Raw genomic sequence first — 20302 nt, forward strand, 5'->3', positions numbered from 1 at the left:
GGTGCATAGGCTTCATTGCCCTGTGGCATGTGGAATCTTAGGTCCCCAACCAGGGATTAAACCCAAGTCCCCTGCATTGGAAGATGGATTCTTAACCACTGGACCACTAGAGAAGTCAGATATGTAAAATAGAATTAATACTGTCTCTGTTCTACAGCAGAGAAAACTGAGACCAGTGTCATTAAGTAATCTGCTGAGAGTCAGCCTGCTAGTATATCATAAAGGTAAAATTTAAATCCAAGTCTGTCTGACCCCAAAGCTCATTATTTTTTTTTCCATTTCAGCTTGCTCTAATTATGTTTTTTCTTAGTCAAGACAAAGTTCTTTCACAATGGGAATTAAGTTCACTATTGTTCTAGTTGTCCCTTATTGATAATATTAACCACAGTTTTATCTGTAGTCAGCAGGAATCACATTAAATGAAAGAAGCAGGCAGGAGCCAAATGGGGATTAAAAGCTGGCTGATTCATCATTAGGTAACACTGACACTTGCTGAAAAGACACTGCTGACGTCAGTGGACTAATTTCAAAGCTGTTGGCTTCCATTGCAGACTCTAGAAACACACCAATAAATGTGGTTGGTTTCAGCTCTCAAGGAAATGAACCTTTACGGCACCAACAGATGAATCTAAACCGAAAAGAAATCAGAGAGCAGTTCTATTTGGAGGTTTCTTCAGAACAAAATTAGCCTCTCTTTGTGCAAAAGAAATACTCCTGAAGAGTTGTATGTTAATTAATGTTAATTTGATTTTGAAAAATCATTTGAAAACCATTTCTACTTTACAGGTGACTTATTGTGAGTTATTCTTTAAAATTAAAAAAAGAGAAGTGCTCATCCTATAAGCTAATCACTTTGTAAAAGCAGATTGTCTTCACTTGATTCATAATAATATTTCAATATGACTACTATGTACTGTGTTTTCCCTCTGTTTCTATTCATAATGACAATTTTATTTCTCAGTATTTTTTTTGCTTTTTTGTTCTTTTTTTCAAATTTTTTAGTAGCCATGGTTCTTTATAAGTTCACAAGATATTCTTGTTTATTGTTCCATTCATCTCCTCCATTCTTCTACTTGCCTCTCAGAAAGCTCAGGTGGCTGAAACTTATGAGGTAAGCTACACTACAGGAAAAATGACCCTTCTTGAAGTAATTTCTTTAACGGTTTTAGACCATTAGAAGGTAATGTTTTTTGCAACAGAAAATACCTATAGAACTCCATTTAGATCTCTGTTGTGCAACCCAGTAGCAAACGGCCACATGTGACTATTTTTTTTATTTTATGATTTTTTTTATTGAAATATAATTAATTTACAGTGTTGTGTTAGGTGCAGGTGTACAGCAAAGTGATTCAGTTTTACATGTAAATGTCTGTGTATATATATGTGTGTGTGTGTGTATCCTATTTAAGACTCTTTTCCATGGTAGGTTATTATAAGATACTGAGTAGACTTCTCTGTGCTATACAGTGGGTCCTTGTTGTTTACTATTTCATATATAGAAGTGTATATGTTAATCCCAATCTCCTAATTTATCTTCCTTTACATGTGACTATTTAGATAAAATTAAATAAAATTAAAAATTAATTTGCCCTAGCCATAATTGTAAATACTCAGCAGCCACATGTGTCTAGTGGTCATCATGTTGGATGGCACAGATGTAGACCATTTCCATCAGCATAGAAAGCAATTGTAAGGGGTGGCAAAATTTGCCACCCCAAAATATGTTTCTTTGGCCAGAGGATTATTTCAAGCTGAAAACAATCAAGACCTGAAAGACTCAGGAAGTACCTTTGACCTTCTTCCTCACTGCTTAAGAGTATTTAGATAGAGGGACATTCCTGAAATAGAGCTATCGCCAGAGATACCAGCAAACAGTATGCACTAGGTGTGGAGGAGAAACGGGGCAGGGCCGGAGTTCAGAGTCCACCACGTGTGCCCTGTCTCCTCAAGGCCCAGCAAACATTTATTTACCAAACATTTACTTTTCCATCTCCATGTGAATTGCCTTCCTCACTTTTGAAGTTCCAAACCACTGCCCCCAGCAGCCTCTTTTATCTTTAACTAAAGATGGTATTTAAGGTAAGGTTTTTGGCCATTTGGGCAATTTCCTCTGGGTCTCTCCTATGTATGCTGCTGCTGCTGCTGCTAAGTCGCTTCAGTCGTGTCCGACTCTGTGCGACCCCATAGACGGCAGCCCACCAGGCTCCCCCGTCCCTGGGATTCTCCAGGCAAGATCACTGGAGTGGGTTGCCATTTCCTTCTCCAATGCATGAAAGTGAAACATGAAAGTGAAGTCGCTCAGTCGTGTCCGACTCTTAGCGACCCCATGGACTGCAGCCTACCAGGCTCCTCTGTCCATGGGATTTTCCAGGCAAGAGTACTGGAGTGGGGTGCCATTGCTTTCTCCGTCTCCTATGTATAGCTGTCATTAATCTTTTGCTTAATTTTCTCCTGTTAGTCTATCTCCTGTCAATTTAATTCTTAGAGCAGCCAGAAGAACCTAGAAGAGTGGAGGAAATTTTCTTCCTCCCCTACACGCTATTCTAGATTACCATACAGAATAAAAAATATTTGACGTCTTTGTTTTATCTTTTTCCCTGCAGCGTTTCCAGTGGTCATAACAGTGATTGCCACATTAGCAGTGTTCAGCAAATTAATATTTATTGAAAACTGAATGAATCAAATGACTTTCCAGCAGGACGAATAATTTCAGTCATAGACTGTGGAAATTTAAGGTTAAAAACTAGGTTCAAATTCAAAAAGCTTTCATTAGAAAATATTGGATAATTATATAAAGTTCAGAAAGCAGTAAATTGGGCTAGATCTTTTTGAAACAGTTTTCTATGTTTGGTTCCAGTCTTTATCAGCAATGAACTATCATATTTAAAAGTCAGTTTCTTTCTCTTTCCCCAGAGGTTAACCATTATCCTTAAGTTGGATTCATTTCTCTTTTCCCGGGCATAACTATTATTCTACAGTTGGTTTGAATCATTCCTGTTCGTGCCTTTGTACTTATGCTATACATTTCTGTATTGGCAATAGTATTTACTTTTTGATTAGAATGTTTGTAAAATATACATAAATAATCATGAGGGTAAAAAAAATGTACATTCTCTAGCATAATCACTATTTTCTCCTCAATATTGTATTCAGTGTATTGGGCTGGCCAAAACATTTGTTCGGGTTTTTCCATTTGATGTTACAGAAATCTCCGAATGAACTTTCTGGCCAACCCAATATTTCCATTTTGATAAAATTAGCACTGGGTGACTCTTTTTAATTGCTCTATAGGACACAATCTGATGCTTTAGGAATTTAAATTGTCTGCTTATAAGCTTTGATTGCCTTCAGCTCTACTAGATATTGCCAAGTTCATCTCCATAGTGTTCACAGTTTTTGGTTCCTTCCATAATAATTGTATCTTGTCCTTTCCTAGCAGTTTCTTAACATTGCTATTATTGCACTAGGTGTAAAATGATTTTTTAAAGTGTATTTCATTTGAGTTTAATAATTAAGGAGGGTGAGCAACATATAGCATATTTGTTGCCATTCTCAATTCCTTTTCTGTCAATTAACAGTTGTCTATTGTTCATTGGAACATTTTTCCTTATGATATGCAGGAGCATTTAATGTACACTGGATAATAACCCTTTGTTGGCTATATACAAGACAAATTTCATCTCTCAGTTTTTACTTTTCTTTATTTTTTAACTTTGAATATGTGTTATTTTACTATACATTTTGTGCATGTTCTGGATATGTGCTCAGTCCCTCAGTTGTGTCCAACTCTCTGCGGCTTCATGAACTGTAGCCTGTCAGACTGCTCTGTCCCTGGGATTTTCCCGGCAAGAATACTGGAGCAGATTGCCATTTCCTTCTCCAGGGGATCTTCCTGACCCTGGGATCAAATCCACATCTCTTGCATCTCCTGCATTGGCAGGCAGATTCATTACCACTAGCGCCACCTGGGAAGCCCCTACGCTCAGTCGTGTCCGACTCTTAGCCACCCCATGGACTGCAGCCCACCAGGCTTCTCAGACCATGGGATTTTCCAGGCAAGAGTACTGGAGTGGGGTGCCATTGCCTTCTCCGATACATTTTATATTTACCTTCTATTAATTTAACCAGGTTTATCAATTTTTATCTTTATGGGTTTTGCTTTTATAGATTTAAAACAATTTCTGTTCCATCAATATTATGTTTTATTCTTTGAAATTAAATATTAGTTTGGAGAGAATTGACATTACATGATGTCAGTTGAGTCTTCCTTCATAAATATGGTATATCTCTCCATTTGTTTGTTTTTTCAATAAAATTATGTCATACTATTAATATTATGCATATTTTTTAGTTTTCTTTATCATTGCCATTTAAAACACCATTTGAACTTGTTTTTATTTGTGTGCATCAATCCTAATGATTTTTGTGTATTAAGCTTGTGTCCAGTGAAATTGCTGAATGTTTTTATTAATTCCAATTGCTTGTCAGTAGATTCCCCTAAATATTCTGTTTGCATAATTATATTATGTCCAAATACTGTATCACTTTCCAGTGATTACATATCTTATCGCTATGTGTTATTTTATTACATAAGCTAGGAAATCCCAGTAGTATATTCTGGAAGCAGTGATAGTGAACATCATCTAGTGCCTGCCTTTAATTGTAATATTTCTAACTTTTCACTTTCTTTTTTTAACTTTTCACTTTTAAATATGTCATTTGCTATGGGTTTTGGTATACATTCTTTATTAGGTCAAGAAAGTTCTGCTTTAACAATAGCTTGCTTAATATACTTGTCGGAATAAATACTAGATTGTGGGCTTTTCTACGTGTTTTGAAATGGTCAATGATAAGCTTTTTATTCTCTATTAATCTGTTAATGTGATGAATTATACTAATAGATTTTTCTACTGCACTACTACTACTCTTGCACTTATTGGAAAAACTACTCTTAGACATAATTCTTTCTCTTATACATTGCTTGATTGCATTTGATAATATTTTGTCTTCTGTTTTCAGCTTCTAAAACCAGAGCCATCTATGCTTTACATTGTTATCCACACTGGGTATCAAGATATCACAAAATATATCAAGAAACTTTCTCTCTCTCTCTCTTTTTTTTTTTTTTTTTTTTGGTGGAACCATTTTTCTGGACTTCCCGTGGCTCAAACAGTAAAGAATCTGCCTGCAGTGCAGGAGAGTAGGGTTCGATACCTCGGTTGGGAAGAGCCTCTTGAAAAGGGGATGGCAATCCACTCCAGTCTTCTTGCCTGGAGAATCCTATGGACAGAGAAGCCTGGTAGGCTACAGTCCATGGGGTCACAAAGAGTCAGACATGACTGAGCAACTCACACACACATTTTTCTGGAACTCAATCCCAGGCTGATTTATAAAAGATTGGAAAACCATATTCAGTGTCTCCTTCTCTTTCTAGATTTGGACATGTTTTTCCCTATATGTAATGTATTTTTGGTATGTTTCCTCTAATGAAATCAGCATCGTTAAGATGAACACAGAGAATCCAAAATTATTGTAGTTACTATTTCTCCATCTTATCTAGGAATTTCAAGGAACCATATGGACTAGGAAAAGCATTTTAAACTTGAATGAAGAAAAATAAAACTCGTGCTTTTTTATTACTCATACAAGAGTCAAAAAATAGGGTACCACCACAATCTGTACTGAAAGGAAAAATTAATGTTACTAACATGCAAAAACCCTAACAGAAGTAGATCATTTAAAATATTAGAAAGTTAAAAATCTTCACTCTTCTACAATTATTAATGCTGCCTTTTCTAAAAAAAATGTTTTTAAGGACTATGGGCCAAGTTTATATCTTTCCACATTAACGTGGGGATTTGACAGGTCTGCTGCTATGGGTGATGTTCACTGCAATAAGAGCAGTGGAGGCAGCAGGTGGCAGCAGCTCCCACTCAAAAATCTCTGCGAGTCCGCAAGCCTTGTAGCAGCAGGAGGCCTCCCTTGTATGCTACTTGGTTCTTTTGAGTTTGTAACTGCTCATTTCAAATATGCAAAGCAGTGACATAATGCATAAATCACACTAACTCTGACCAAACAAATGAGACATTTTTTTGTGTCTACGTTGAGAATGAATCACAAACTTATGAAATAGATGGTTTTACACCTGATGCCTTTCTACTTTCGAGGACCCTTCTTTCCTCTCCTCCTCTTCCATCTTTATGCATTTTGGGGGTCTCACTCAAGGCTTTCCTTTTCAGGGAAGCTGGCCATACTTTTGGACCTTTGCTACCTTCTATTAAATGACACTGTATAATAATAACAATGTTGAGACATAAGCTGATAATACGATTAGCCATTTATGGAATACTTACCATATGCTAGGTTCTCTCCCAGATTTTACATATTTTTCTCATTTAATTTATGTAATAACTCAGTGAATTAGGCATTATTATTGTTATCCGCATTTTATATATATCAAAACTGAAGCACAGGGACTTCCCTGGTGGTCCAGTGGTTAAGAATCCACCTTGCAATGCAGAGGATGTTGGTTCGATCCCTGGTTGAGGAGCTAAGATCCCACGTGCTGCAGAGTGGCTGAGCCCAAGCACCACAACTACTGAGCTCAGGTACCCCAGCAAAGAGCCGGGGCACCGCAACGAAAGAGTCCACGTGCTGCAACTAAGCGCTGACACAGGCAAATAAATAAATTGTAACTAAATTTGAAAAAAAAAAACTGAACCACAGAAAGGTTAAGTACTTTGTCTAAGATCACTAATAAGTAGACAGGGCCAGAAGATCGACACAGACTGGAGCCTGTGTTCTTGACTGGTCTTCAGGGAGACCAATCTGTGATTATAGACAGATTGGCAGATACTTTAATGACACCAGGAAAGAGGGTTATTCAGGCAGTTTCAAGTGCATATATTTCTAAAACCTCTTTGTGAAGTGTATACACAGGTGGGAACTGGAGGTGACTGACAGCTCAGTAAGGAAGAGAGGGACAGACCAAAGAGACAAAGCTCAGCTGCTTTACTGACTGTGGAAACTCGACCGGATGTGTCACCTGCCAGAGCTGACTCTCCTAATGCTTTAAATGGTGATAAGAACACTTCAGTGTTACTGTGAGGATTGAGATACCATAGGATAATTCCTGGAACATCGTTAAGGACCTTTTCAATTAATATTAGTTCGGTCCACCTTTCTCGATAAAGTGTAGTGCCAACTGTGAATTTCCTTTGCGTAGGATGAGCCTGGAAGAATGGGTTAGAAGGAAATGAAAGGCTGCATTGATTAATTGAGGAAGAATTTTGCTTTATTAATGTCATCTTCCTCATTGAGTATCTCAAATATACATAACAAATATTTTATTAAATTGACAAGCAAATAAAGTGACAGTATTAAGTAATCTATTTTAAATATGTGAAACTAGATTCTTTCTAAGTATATTTGACATACATTTTCAAGGAGCAAGGTTAACAGATTACATCAATATTCCTGGGGAATTTATTTACAATTTAAAAACATGAATGAGGACTCCTTATAAATTTCTGACTTAAAGATGTTCAGCTTATAGCATGACATCATTTCTTGTTTTCTTGTATGCTTATGCCTGTGTTTGTTTAATCATTCTTTAAATTAACCGATTCTCTTCTAGACCAAAAACAGAAGATGCTTGGATATTTGCAAAGCCCAATGCCATTCAGGCTGTTGGTGTGATGTCATTTGGTGAGTACATGGTTTCCAAGGTCCTTTCTCAATGTGGGGTCTTCTGTACCATGAAAAAGTGCTTTGCCTCGTATTTGTGTCTGGAAAGCAGATGTCCTGTTGTAGACTTCCTATTAGCAGCGTATGATCCAGTTTGTGCCAACATAAAATTAGGCACAAACCATTCTCACTCATCACTAAAATTTGCTTCAATTTTAACAAGTCTTTTCCTCATGCAGAAAACTCATTAAAGTCTTGTTTCTTAACTTGAAAATCTAGCAAGTGTTAACAGACTTATTCCTTGCACACAAAGTATTGTGAATTGGCCAGGAGTCTAGAGTGACTCTGTTATATCCCAGATGGGAAAGGAAGCCCTGGGCTGAAAATATGGTGTTGTTTAGATTTCCTTTAAGATTGGAAAGGCCAGTAGGAAGTGGGAGAGAAAGTTGGATAGGCCTGGTTTATATCAAGAGTGACATGAAAAGATCACATAAGCCTAAGACAAATGAAATTTCTCATTCCTACAGCTGTTAGAAAGATTATTTCTAGCATTTCTAGTAAATTAGTATATTTGAACTTCAATTCATTAGTATTTCCAAGTAGCATATGTCTCTGAATTTTCCAAGGGAAAAGGACAACTATGTGATTTGCTTTAATAATGCTTTCCCTCCCCCCCCCCCCCCCCCTTGTATTGCAGCATTTATTTGCCACCATAACTGCTTCTTAGTTTATGGTTCTTTGGAAGAACCTACAGTAGCTAAGTGGTCTCACATCATCCATGTGTCTACCTTGATTTCTGTATTTATCAGTATTCTCTTTGCTGCGTGTGGATACTTGACATTTACTGGCTACACCCAAGGTAAAAAGAGAAATTCTGTCTTAACGTGTTTTGATGTTCATATGGAGTGGTGCCGTCACTTCTCATTTTAAGTATTATTATACCTAATGCTGTGCTTCAAAGTAGAACACATTCTCTCCTCTACCTTCCTCCCTTTCCTAATTTTCCTAATCTTCTCCTTTTTAAACTGCTAAACTTTTTCTGTAGTCCATTCTCCCTCCTTTGATGGTTTCACTTCAAAGCACATGAATTCTGGCTTTCCTCTCTACTAGTCCACTGCAGTTTCACTTTCAAAGACAACAGTATCCTCTCATCAAGGCTAACAGTCTTCTTGGTTCTGATTCTCATGGACCTCTCTGAATTACTTAACAGTTCTGAGGACTCCCCGTAGAGAAAAGAGCCCAGCCATATCATCATTCACTTCCTTCATGTATTTTTTTTTCCTCTGAGTGCTTCCACTTTGCTTTCAAATCCTATCTCCTCTCCTTTTCTTCTGTTCATCCAACAACTAAAGACATTTCTACTTAGTTGTTCTACTCTTGCTTTAAATGCAAAATATCACCTTTCCCACAAAACCAGCCTATTTCCTCCCCGCCTCCACTCTCACCCCAGGACACTGAATTCACTTCTTTCTTCTGTTCATCCAACAACTGAGTGGTCATCTCTTCTACTTTCCTTGCCTCTTACATTCACTCATCTATGTGTGCTAGTTAGGGTACTCTGACAGCCTGCTAAATGCTGTGATTCATGCATTCCATGGCTTCTGCAGGTCTATTATTGCATTTGACCTTCAGACAACCCTAGGAAGGTAAGTGGAATAACTAGTTTTACCCCCTGCTTAGAACACAAAGAGGCAGAGTAACTTGCCCAAGCTGGCTGGTGACAAAGTGGAAACACGGCTCCTGACTTTCAGTCCCATTTTCTCTTCATTCCCTCTTGCTGTCTACCCCGTTTTGGTCACATATGACCCACTAATAGCTGTCTCTTAACCTCTAGTTCTTCTTGGCTCACTTTTCAGATGACATTGAGGTACTCTTGGGTGAATGGTGCCTTGTTCTAAATTTACGTTACAGGTGACTATGATTATAAGGAGAGAGTTCTCAAGAAACAAAGAAAGATGACTTCAAACAACAGTGATTAACCATAATCACAATGCTATCAAAAATATAATACCTGTGTGTGCCATTAGAGTATGATAATGAAGTGACCTTGAAAGTCTTGATAAAAATTGTTTCAAAACATTGCCATATATCACTAAAGCTGCACAGTTTGAAAGACAAATGGCCTTTAGGCTCCAATCACCACAGAATCTTGGCTTCAAAAATGCCTTTTCTCTAAGACAGAAACCCTTTCTCTTAGTCACACCTTCCTGGTGTTTTTTATCAGTAGTAATTGTTCAGATATAATTAGGTCTTTACATAACAAAGCTGACAGGTTGATTTTGATTTTTTTTTTTTTTTTCCTTTTCTAGCTATAATTCCCTAAAATACACTTACAGTCAAGCTTGAATAAGATGACGTTGTTTCTTTAGGCTATTTTGCCTTAGGCAAATCCAGTCTTGTTTGTGCACACTGCAGGCTTCTTTTCTCTTTCATTTCACATACTCCAGCTTGTGAGGCCGTGACAACTCTCCATTGTTCTTGAATTTTCCAGTGACTTTTGAAAAGATGCAGGGCCCGTATTTTAGTGGAAGTTAGAGAACAGGGAGCTTGAGTCCTTTTTCCTAGAGTGTTAGAATCTTTTCTGTCAACCTTGAACCAACCACTACTGTGACTCTTGCTTTGTGATTTAATCTCCTTTTGCCCAAAAGGGACACTAGAAAATAATGTACGTTTACTCCAGTTAAAAGGAAGGAGGGGAAAAGAGTCACTTAAATAAGTCTTGGGAAGAAGCAAGTCATTTAGTCTTTTAATGAACAATAAGTATACAGAGGATTATTATTAATGTTTTTTATATATAAACAGTGTGGCAGTGTGTGACTTTTATCTAATTTTCTATTCAGTTTAATTGAAAACTGTGACCAACATTTTAAAATGTTAAGTATTTTATTTAGGAAATAAACAGCCCCAAATATTTGTTTCTATATTGGGAAACTTTTTGTTGACATGATCTGTGCTCTCACTAGATCCTGTATTTCTTCACATGTGTCTAAGAAAATAGTCTCTAAATAAGAATTGGTTCAAGGTATATATGGTCCATCATTTAGTTTGGAACTAATTAAATTTAATACTTTGCCTGGGAACTAACCATATTTTCACCATTTTCAATCAGTGCATTTATACTTGGGTTCATCAGATACCATGAAAGATAGTGTATGTTTGGAATTCCTTGCTGTAGCCCTGAGTTTGTGATTAAACTCCATAGAGTGATATACAGGAAATTCAGCTCCTTACATGTACTAGTCTACTGTTCCTTTCAGGATTGTCCTTGATCTAAGAATAACATTTCAAAAGGAAATTTGTTTATTTTAACAGACTTTTTTTTTTTTTTTAATAATGAAGTCACTTACTTACTAGAAACAAAGACCAGAAGCAAGTTTATAAAACCAGTGCACAAAAATTTAGGGAGTTGATTCTGGTATAAGAAGACAATGGATAAAAGTATTTTTCAGATGTTGATACAAATTTAAGGCTAATCTTCTAAAAACAAACAATGAGAGTAAGAGAAAAACCATTAGTGATAAATTTGCTTTCAAGTGGAGCATGTGCTAGTTTTAATACCCAGCAGTAATTATGTAGCTTTTGAATGCAAAATTTATATTTAGACTTAGCTGTCTGTTGTATTAATTAAATTAAATGATATTTATGTACCTTTACTCATATAATAAATATACAATATCTCATTTATTACATATTTATCTCAAATATCCAGTATCTATTAAGTAAATCTATTTTATATTGTTCTCTAGGAGACTTGTTTGAAAATTATTGCAGAAATGATGACTTGGTAACGTTTGGAAGGTTTTGCTATGGAGTCACTGTCATTTTGACATACCCCATTGAATGCTTTGTGACTAGAGAGGTAAGCACAGTTTCTTTCAACACTTTAACTAGGTCATTTCTCTACTACATTAATTTAGTACAATTTATAAATCATTTGATTCTGCAAATTCCCAAGTGCATGACAAGAAATATAATTCATGAAATTTTCTCTTTTACCCAGTTTAAAGATAATTCATATTCAAATGTTTACGAGTTGTTTTTTCAAAAGTTGGTTTTGAAAATCATGTTTGGTGGTTTGGTTTATATTAGCATAAGTATAAATATTTATACAACTGCATTCCAAAATGAATGTCAGCCTTTAATAGAGTCAAACCAAGATTTTCTTTTACTCATTCTTACAAACAAATTAAGCAGTAAGGTTTAAAACATGTTTTACAAAATTGTCTTTTGGCTAAAATGTTTTATAAGTCAACATGTATTAAAGGCACCATAGGACAGATATGATCAATTGTATTATCTTTTAAAAGACTAAAATATTTTATCTTGCATGAAAACTTAAAATGTATTTTAAACCATTAGTTTTAGAGATAATTTTATTTATATATTTACTAAGTTTATAAATATTTATTTTATATAAATATAAAATAAACATTTATTTATGTATGTTTATAAATGTTTATTATGAATTTTTATCTATACCTGTATATTGATATATTTCACTTATAAAGTCATCTCCAAGTTATATTATATCATCTGTCTGGATTCATAGAGGAAGATTAGGTAAAAGAGAACTAATTCCTTTTGCAGAAAGTTGGATAATGTGGCTTTGTCAGGAATCCCTTATACAGTAAGCTAAGGATCCACTGTACCATTTAGCAGAAAAACATGATCCTGTTTCATAGAGGTTCTTTCAGGAATCACACTGAAAAGGCTTAGTCTTAGGATCTATTCCTAGAGACTGTTTACACAGTACACTGTCAATGGATCTAATGTGTGAAGTGAAGTGCCTGCAAAGCTTCACATACACTAACTAATGGGCAGGCTTCTAGAGGCAGACCAGTGCTTGCCTTATGCTGATTCTGGGTAAGGAACAGCACAGGGGAAAGGAATGAAGACACGGTCAGCGCTACGTATGTCCCTTACAGTTAGCATCTGTCCTCACTTACAAATATATAACCCGCAGGCCAGCTCACCTCCTTGAATACAGGGAACAGTAGATTGAACTTGAATAAATTTAAATCAAAGAGCTAACTATTGTTGGATGCAGGAAATGGTTTTATTTTAGTTTCCACCCAATACTTTAGGTTCACATCTGATCTCTAGATCAGCAGTGACAGATGGCTTATTCTCATGTGGTTTCTGGTGAGCTGCTCGTGGACTTCTGAGTCACTCCACCTGCACAGCTTGTGTCTTCAGTACTTGAGACTGGTGTTTCCTTTCTAGCTGCCATGACAGGAAGACAGAACTAAATCAAGATCTCTGCTATGGTAGCAAATAGTAGGCAGAGGAACTTTGTATATTCCTCACCCATTCACTTCCTTTTTCTTTCTCTCCTTTCTGTGCACACACACAAACACACACACACAAATATATGATTGGCATTAATATAATCAAAGTGATTTCTACTCACAGGTAAAGTAGCTGGCCATGTCCAAGGGTGCCACAAAACCAGTCTACCCCTAATAAATATCTGCACTAATTTGCCCCACTGAGTAAACTTCCTCATACAGAATGCACTCGAAATGAGAAAATATTTGGAAGGACGTTACCAATTACCAAAAACCAAAATAAGTAAAAATGATTAGTGAAAGTGAAAGTCGCTCAGTCGTGTCCAGCTCTGTGTGACCCCATGAACTACAGAGTCCATGGAATTCTCCATGCCAGAATACTGGAGTGGGTAGCCTTTCCCTTCTTCAGGGGATCTTCCCAACCCAGAGATTGAACCCAGATCTCCCACACTGCGGGCAGATTCTTTACCAGCTGAGCCACAAGGGAAGTCCAAGAATACTGAAGTGGGTAGCCTATCCCTCCAGCGGATCATCCTGACCTAGGAATCAAACCAGGGTCTCCTGCATTGCAGGCAGATTCTTTACCAACTGAGCTATCAGGGAAGCCCAGTGATTAGTATCTCCATTAGCAGAGTTATGACAGTATCCACTCAATGGGGCACTGTTACTTACCTAGAAATGTTACTTATCATAGCTTGGGGAATTGACTTCCTTAAGGTCCCCAGCATCTGATCCTGTCCTACCATTTCCAGCTCTTTTCTCATGGTGCTTTTGCACAGTTACCACCCTATTTAGACTGTCTCCTCCTCGTCCCCCATATGTATCTTTCCTGTTCTCTTTGCTCTTTTTCACACTGTTACCTTGGTCTATAATTCTGCTCTAAATCCTGTCTGTGTTTCAAGCTCTTCCTCAAGCCAAAATAAGACAAGGACATTTCAGGAATACAATAAAACCAGTTAATCTCATGGAGACAGAACTAGATAGCTAAGTTCAGTTCAGTTATTCACTTAGTCGTGTCCAACTCTTTGTGACCCCATGAACCGCAGCACGTCAGGCCTCCCTGTCCATCACCAACTCCTGCAGTTTACCCAAACTCACGCCCATTGAGTCAGTGATGCCATCTAACCATCTCATCCTCTGTCATCCCCTTCTTCTCCTGCCTTCAATCTTTCCCAACATCAGGATCTTTTCAAATGAGTCAGCTCTTTGCATCAGGAGGCCAAAGGATTGGAGTTTCAGCTTCAACATCAGTCCTTCCAATGATTATTCAGGACTGATTTCCTTTAGGATGGACTGGTTGGATCTCCTTGCAGTCCAAGTCAAGAGTCTTCCCAACACCACAGTTCAGAAGCATCAATTCTTCTGTACTCAGCTTTCTTTATAGTCCGACTCTCGCATCCATATATGACTACTGGAAAAACCATAGCCTTGACCTAGACAGACCTTTGTTGACAAAGTAATATCTCTGCTTTTTAATATGCTGTCTATGGTCATAACTTTCCTTCCAAGGAGTAAGCGTCTTTTAATTCATGGCTGCAGTCACCATCTGCAGTGATTTTGGAGCCCCAAAAAATAAAGTCAGCCACTGTTTCCACTGTTTCCCCATCTATTTCCCATGAAGTGATGGGACCAGATGCCATGATCTTAGTTTTCTGAATGTTAAGCCAACGTTTTCACTCTTCTCTTTCACTTTCATCAAGAGGCTCTTTAGTTCTTCTTCACTTTCTGCCATAAGGGTGGTGTCATCTGCATATCGGAGGTTACTGATATTTCTCCCGGCAATCTTGATTCCAGCTTGTGCTTCATCCAGCCCAGCGTTTCTCTTGATGTACTCTGCATAAAAGTTAAATAAGCAGGGTGACAATATACAGCCTTAAGTACTCTTTTTGCTATTTGGAACCAGTCTGTTCCATGTCCAATTCTAACTGTTGCTTCCTGACCTGCATACAGATTTCTCAAGAGGCAGGTCAGGTGGTCTGGTATTCCCATCTCTTTCAGAATTTTCCACAGTTTATTGTGATTCACACAGTCAAAGGCTTTAGCATAGTCAATAAAGCAGAAATAGATGTTTTTCTGAAACTCTCTTGCTTTTTCCATGATCCAGCAAATGTTGGCAATTTGATCTCTGGTTCCTCTGCCTTTTCTAAAACCAGCTTGAACATCTGGAAGTTCACGGTTTACATATTGCTGAAGCCTGGCTTGGAGAATTTTAAGTATTACTTTACTAGTGTGTGAGATGAGTGCAATTGTGCGGTAGTTTGAGCATTCTTTGGCATTGCCTTTCTTTGGGATTGGAATGAAAACTGACCTTTTCCAGTCCTCTGGCCACTACTGTGTTTCCAAATTTGCTGGCATATTGAGTGCAGCACTTTCACAGCATCATCTTTCAGGATTTGAAATAGCTCAACTGAATTCTATCACCTCCACTAGCTTTGTTCATAGTGATGCTTCCTAAGGCCCACTTGATTTCACATTCTAGATGTCTGGCTCTAGGTGGGTTTTCACACCATCCTGTTTATCTGGGTAGTGAAGATCCTTTTTGTATAGTTCTTCTATGTATTCTTGCCACCTGTTCTTAATATCTTCTGCTTCTGTTAGATCCATACCATTTCTGTCCTTTATTGAGCCCATGTCTGCATGAAAAGTTCCCTTGGTATCTCAAATTTTCTTGAAGAGATCTCTTGCCTTTCCTATTCTATTATTTTCCTCTATTTCTTTGCATTGATCACTGAGGAAGGCTTTTTTATTTCTCCTTGTTATTCTTTGAAACTCTGCATTCAAATGTGTATATCTTTCCTTTTCTCCTTTGCTTTTCACTTGTCTTCTTTTCACAGCTATTTGTAAGGCCTCCCCAGACAGCCATTTTGCTTTTTTGCATTTCTTTTTCTTGGGGATGGTCTTGATGCCTGTCTCCTGTACAGTGTCACAAACCTCGGTCCATAGTTCATCAGGCACTCTATCTATCAGATCTAGTCCCTTAAAACTATTTCTCACTTCCACTGTATAATCATAAGGGATTTGATTTAGGTCATACCTGAATGGTCTAGTGGTTTACCCCACTTTCTTCCATTTAAGTCTGAATTTGGCAATAAGCAGTTCATGATCTGAGCCACAGTCAGCTCCCGGTCTTGTTTTCGCTGACTCTATAGAGCTTCTCCATCTTTGGCTGCAAAGAATATAATCAATCTGATTTCGGTGTTCACCATCTGGTGATGTCCATGTGTCAAGTCTTCTCTTGTGTTGTTGGAAGAGGGTGTTTGCTATGACCAGTGCATTCTCTTGGCAAAACTCTATTGGCCTTTGCCCTACTTCATTCTGTACTCTAAGGCCAAATTTGCCTGTTACTCCAGGTGTTTCTTGTTTTCCTACTTTTGCATTCCAGTCCCCTATAATGAAAAGGACATCTTCTTGGGTATTAGTTCTAAAAGGTCTTGTAGGTCTTCATAGAACTGTTCAACTTCAGCTTCTTCAGTATTACTGGTCAGGGCATAGACTTGGATTACCATGATATTGAATGGTTTAGCCTTGGAAACAAACAGAGATCATTCTGTCGTTTTTGAGATTGCATCCAAGTACTGCATTTCAATCTCTTCTGTTGACTATGATGGCTACTCCATTTCTTCTAAGGGATTCTTGCCCACAGTAGTAGATATAATGGTCATCTGAGTTAAATTCACCCATTCCAGTCCATCTTAGTTCACTGATTCCTAGAATGTCGACATTCACTCTTGCCATCTCCTGTTTGACCACTTCCAATTTGCCTTGATTCATGGACCTGACATTTCAGGTTCCTATGCAATATTGCTCTTTACAGCATCAGACCTTGCTTCTATCACCAGTCACATCCACAACTGGGTTTTGTTTTTGCATTGGCTCCAACCCTTCATTCTTTCTGGAGTTATTTCTCCACTGATCTCCATTAGCATATTGGGCACCTACCGACCTGGGGAGTTCATCTTTCAGTGTCCTATCTTTTTGCTTTTTCATACTGTATGAACAAGGGGTTCTCAAGGCAAGAATACTGAAGTGGTTTGCCATTCCCTTCTCCAGTGGACCACATTCTGTCAGACCTCTCCACCATGATCCGCCCGTCTTGGGTGGCACTGTCTAGTTCTAAATTGTCTTTGATCTTTTCTATCTTGTCAAAAATTGATAACTATTTGTTTTATTGGATTGTTTGAATCTCTCTAATTAGGATGTTAATTCCTAAGAGTAGGAATCATCTCCTAGACATTTTCTCTTAACATAATACAGTGTAGGACATATTAAGTAGGTATTAAATAGGTAACTGGTCTTACCAGATGGTGCTAGTGGTAAAGAACTTGCATGCCAATGCAGGAGATGTAAGAGACACAGGTTTGATCCTCAGGTCAGGAAGATCCTCTGGAGGAGAGCATGAGAACCCACTCCAGCTTCCTTGCCTGGAGAATCCCGTGGACAGAGGAGCCTGGTGGGCTACAGTCCATGGAGTCTCAAAGAGTCGGACATGACTAAAGAGACTTAGCACACACACAAAATAGGTAACTGTTGAGTGATTTCCTAATCTGAGTATCAGTGGAAAATGGTAATCAACTCTTCTCCAATTTTGTTAAGGAAAGGCAAGATAAAATAGACTTAGCTTGTACCAGATAGGATTTAGATTATATGAAGTTAGTTTCCTATTAGTAAAGAATATTAAACATGCATTATTATTAAAAGATATTGTGCTAACTCTTTCCTTAGAAGTCCTTCAGATAATATAAATAACATCTGTAGTTTGTGTTAATAATAACCTTATTGGACTCAAGGAAAAAGAATAAGGTAACTTCTCAAGGTCTCTCCTACACTTCAGAAATATTTTTGTTCACTCAGTAGTATGCCATGTTCTGAGTCTGGAATGTAAGCCAATGCCTGTCTTAATAGTTCAACAAAGAATACTTGTTATTGATCTGTGTGTGTGTCTGTGTGTAAATAGTTTGGAAAAGATACAACATTCATTCATATGACTTAAGATTTGATTGATTGCCTTACTGTATTTTATATAGTCCCAACTACTATAATATAAAATTCTCTTTTAAAACTCCTGCACAACTCTGAGAGTCCCTCTCTAAATAATCTGTTTCTGTTTGGCAGGTAATTGCCAATGTGTTTTTTGGTGGGAATCTTTCATCAGTTTTCCACATTATCATAACTGTGGTTATCATTACCGTGGCCACACTTGTGTCACTGCTGATTGATTGCCTTGGAATAGTTTTAGAGCTCAATGTAAGTACATTTGAAGATTCTAAAAATCTCTTTTAAAGTTATGTTTGCATTTAACATGAGATATATTTTTCCTTAATAAAGGTGTCATTTTCTGAACTGAAATGAAAATGTGCTTGTTATAGTAAATATTTGCATAGATGATATTATGTGGTTTATATTTTTAGAGCAGTGTTTCTTCAATGGGGGAAATGCCCTTCTGTCCCCACCCCCAGTGGACACTTAGCAGTGTCTATAGATGTTTTTAGTTGCCACAACTGGGTAGGCTGATGCTGGTGGTATCTAGTGGGTAGAGGACAGGAATGTGGCTAAACATCTCACTATGTGCAGGGTAACCCTTACCACAAAGAATTATGCAATCCAAAATGTCAGTAGTGCTGGAACTGAAATACTGGTTTAAGTAGTTTTTCCATATTTTATTTTCTATAGTGCATAGATATAATTGAAAATAACTATAAATTAAACAAATCTAGGGGAAATTCCTTTGCAGAGTAAAGACATGTCTGAGGTGAAGTGAAGTGAAGTCATTCAGTTGTGTCTGACTCTTTGCAAGCCCATGGACTGTAGCCTACCAAGATTCTCCATCCATAGGATTTTCCAGGCAAGAGTACTGGAGTGGGTTGCCAGTTCCTTCTCCAGGGGATCTTCCCAACCCAGGGATTGAACCCAGAACTCCCACATTATAGGCAGACACTTTACTGTCTGAGCCACCAGGGAAGTCCTAAAAAAGACAGGTCTAGAGAGACTCATTAAAATATGTAATGAAGGAAGTTATATCCACTTACCTATTCACTAACCTTATTAAGTATTTCTCTCTCTCTTTCTCATTTCCTTTGTAATCTCTACTGCTGATTTCCAAATCGATGTCCTCATCATATCACATTTGAATTAATATTGGGGTTTTGCTTCAACTAGCACATATTTAAGTTCTGCTTCCAATTTATCACCATCCTGCTTAAAAACTCTACTTTTCTCTCAACAAGCACAAAAGCTGTTGCCTTTATCATCTGACCCCAAGCTATCTGTGGAAAGTTATTTACCATTAACTTCCCAAAATCTACCCACAGCTCTAGTCGATCTTATTTTTGACCAATGAGTAATCCATATTAATTCTTTCTTTTATCCTTTGGTTTATGTTTATTCTTTCCTGTAATTATTTTTTTTCATTTCTCTCCAAATATTACAAAGATTTAAAGTCTAGTGCATCTTTAATATGTTTATTTGTTGATCAGATGTATCTTAAATAATTACAACATGGATTTGAAATACAGAGTCTACTCTTACACAGATACTTTTCAATAAATATGCACTACGTGAACCTCAGTTGGTTGAACCTGCAGACGTGGAGAAACAGTATGCAGAATTGTATGTGTTATATATGAGCTTCCAGCAGCTCAGTAACCCCCTAACTCCCACGTTATTCAAGGGTCAGTGATACACTGTGCCACAAAAGCAGACATACAGGATGGGAGGAAATCAGAAAGGATCTGTGCTTTTGTGGAGCTTATAATCGCACAAGGAAATTTAAAAGTTCAGCTACTATAGAGGCAGTGAAGAAGAGAAAAGGATGTGGGTAGACTCCTAAAAAACACTTTTTAAGAAAAGATTGACAGAATTTGGTAACCAATTCAATTGTGAGGTCAGGGGGATAGAGGGGCGCATCAAAAATGACTTCTTGGGACCCAGCAATTCCTCTTCTGGGTATTTATCCAAAGGAAACAAAAACACTAATTTGAAAATGTGTATGTACTGTGAAGTTCTTGACAACATGATTTCAACAGCCAAGAAACGGAAGCAACCTAAGTGACCATCAAGAGATGAATAAATAATATGTGGTATGTATATACAATAAAACACTGCTGCTGCTTCGTCACTTCAGTCGGGTCTGACTCTGTGCAACCCCATAGACGGCAGCCCACCAGGCTTCCCCGTCCCTGGGATTCTCCAGGCAAGAACACTGGAGTGGGTTGCCATTTCCTTCTCCTCTGCATGAAAGTGAAAAGTGAAAGTTAAGTTGCTCAGTCGTGTCCGACCCTAGCGACCCCATGGACTGCAGCCCACCAGGCTCCTCCGTCCATGGGATTTTT

At 37.6% G+C, this 20302-nt stretch overlaps 1 protein-coding gene across 5 annotated transcripts in view; it reads left to right on the top strand.

Moving 5' to 3' along the window:
- Positions 1-20302, top strand: part of SLC38A11 (solute carrier family 38 member 11) — a 57986-nt gene that overhangs the window by 29612 nt on the left and 8072 nt on the right. For 4 of the 5 annotated variants that reach the window (XM_025275763.3, XM_044934539.2, XM_006058571.4 and 1 more), the window contains 4 exons: positions 7637-7707; positions 8384-8545; positions 11433-11545; positions 18087-18218. In XM_025275763.3, the coding sequence (XP_025131548.3) occupies positions 7637-7707; positions 8384-8545; positions 11433-11545; positions 18087-18218 (478 nt within the window). The remainder of the gene's footprint in view (positions 1-7636; positions 7708-8383; positions 8546-11432; positions 11546-18086; positions 18219-20302) is intronic. The other variant, XM_044934537.2, reaches the window with a different exon arrangement.

This window comes from Bubalus bubalis, chromosome 2 (assembly GCF_019923935.1).
Source record: "Bubalus bubalis isolate 160015118507 breed Murrah chromosome 2, NDDB_SH_1, whole genome shotgun sequence".
In the NCBI taxonomy this organism is placed as follows: Eukaryota; Metazoa; Chordata; class Mammalia; order Artiodactyla; family Bovidae; genus Bubalus; species Bubalus bubalis.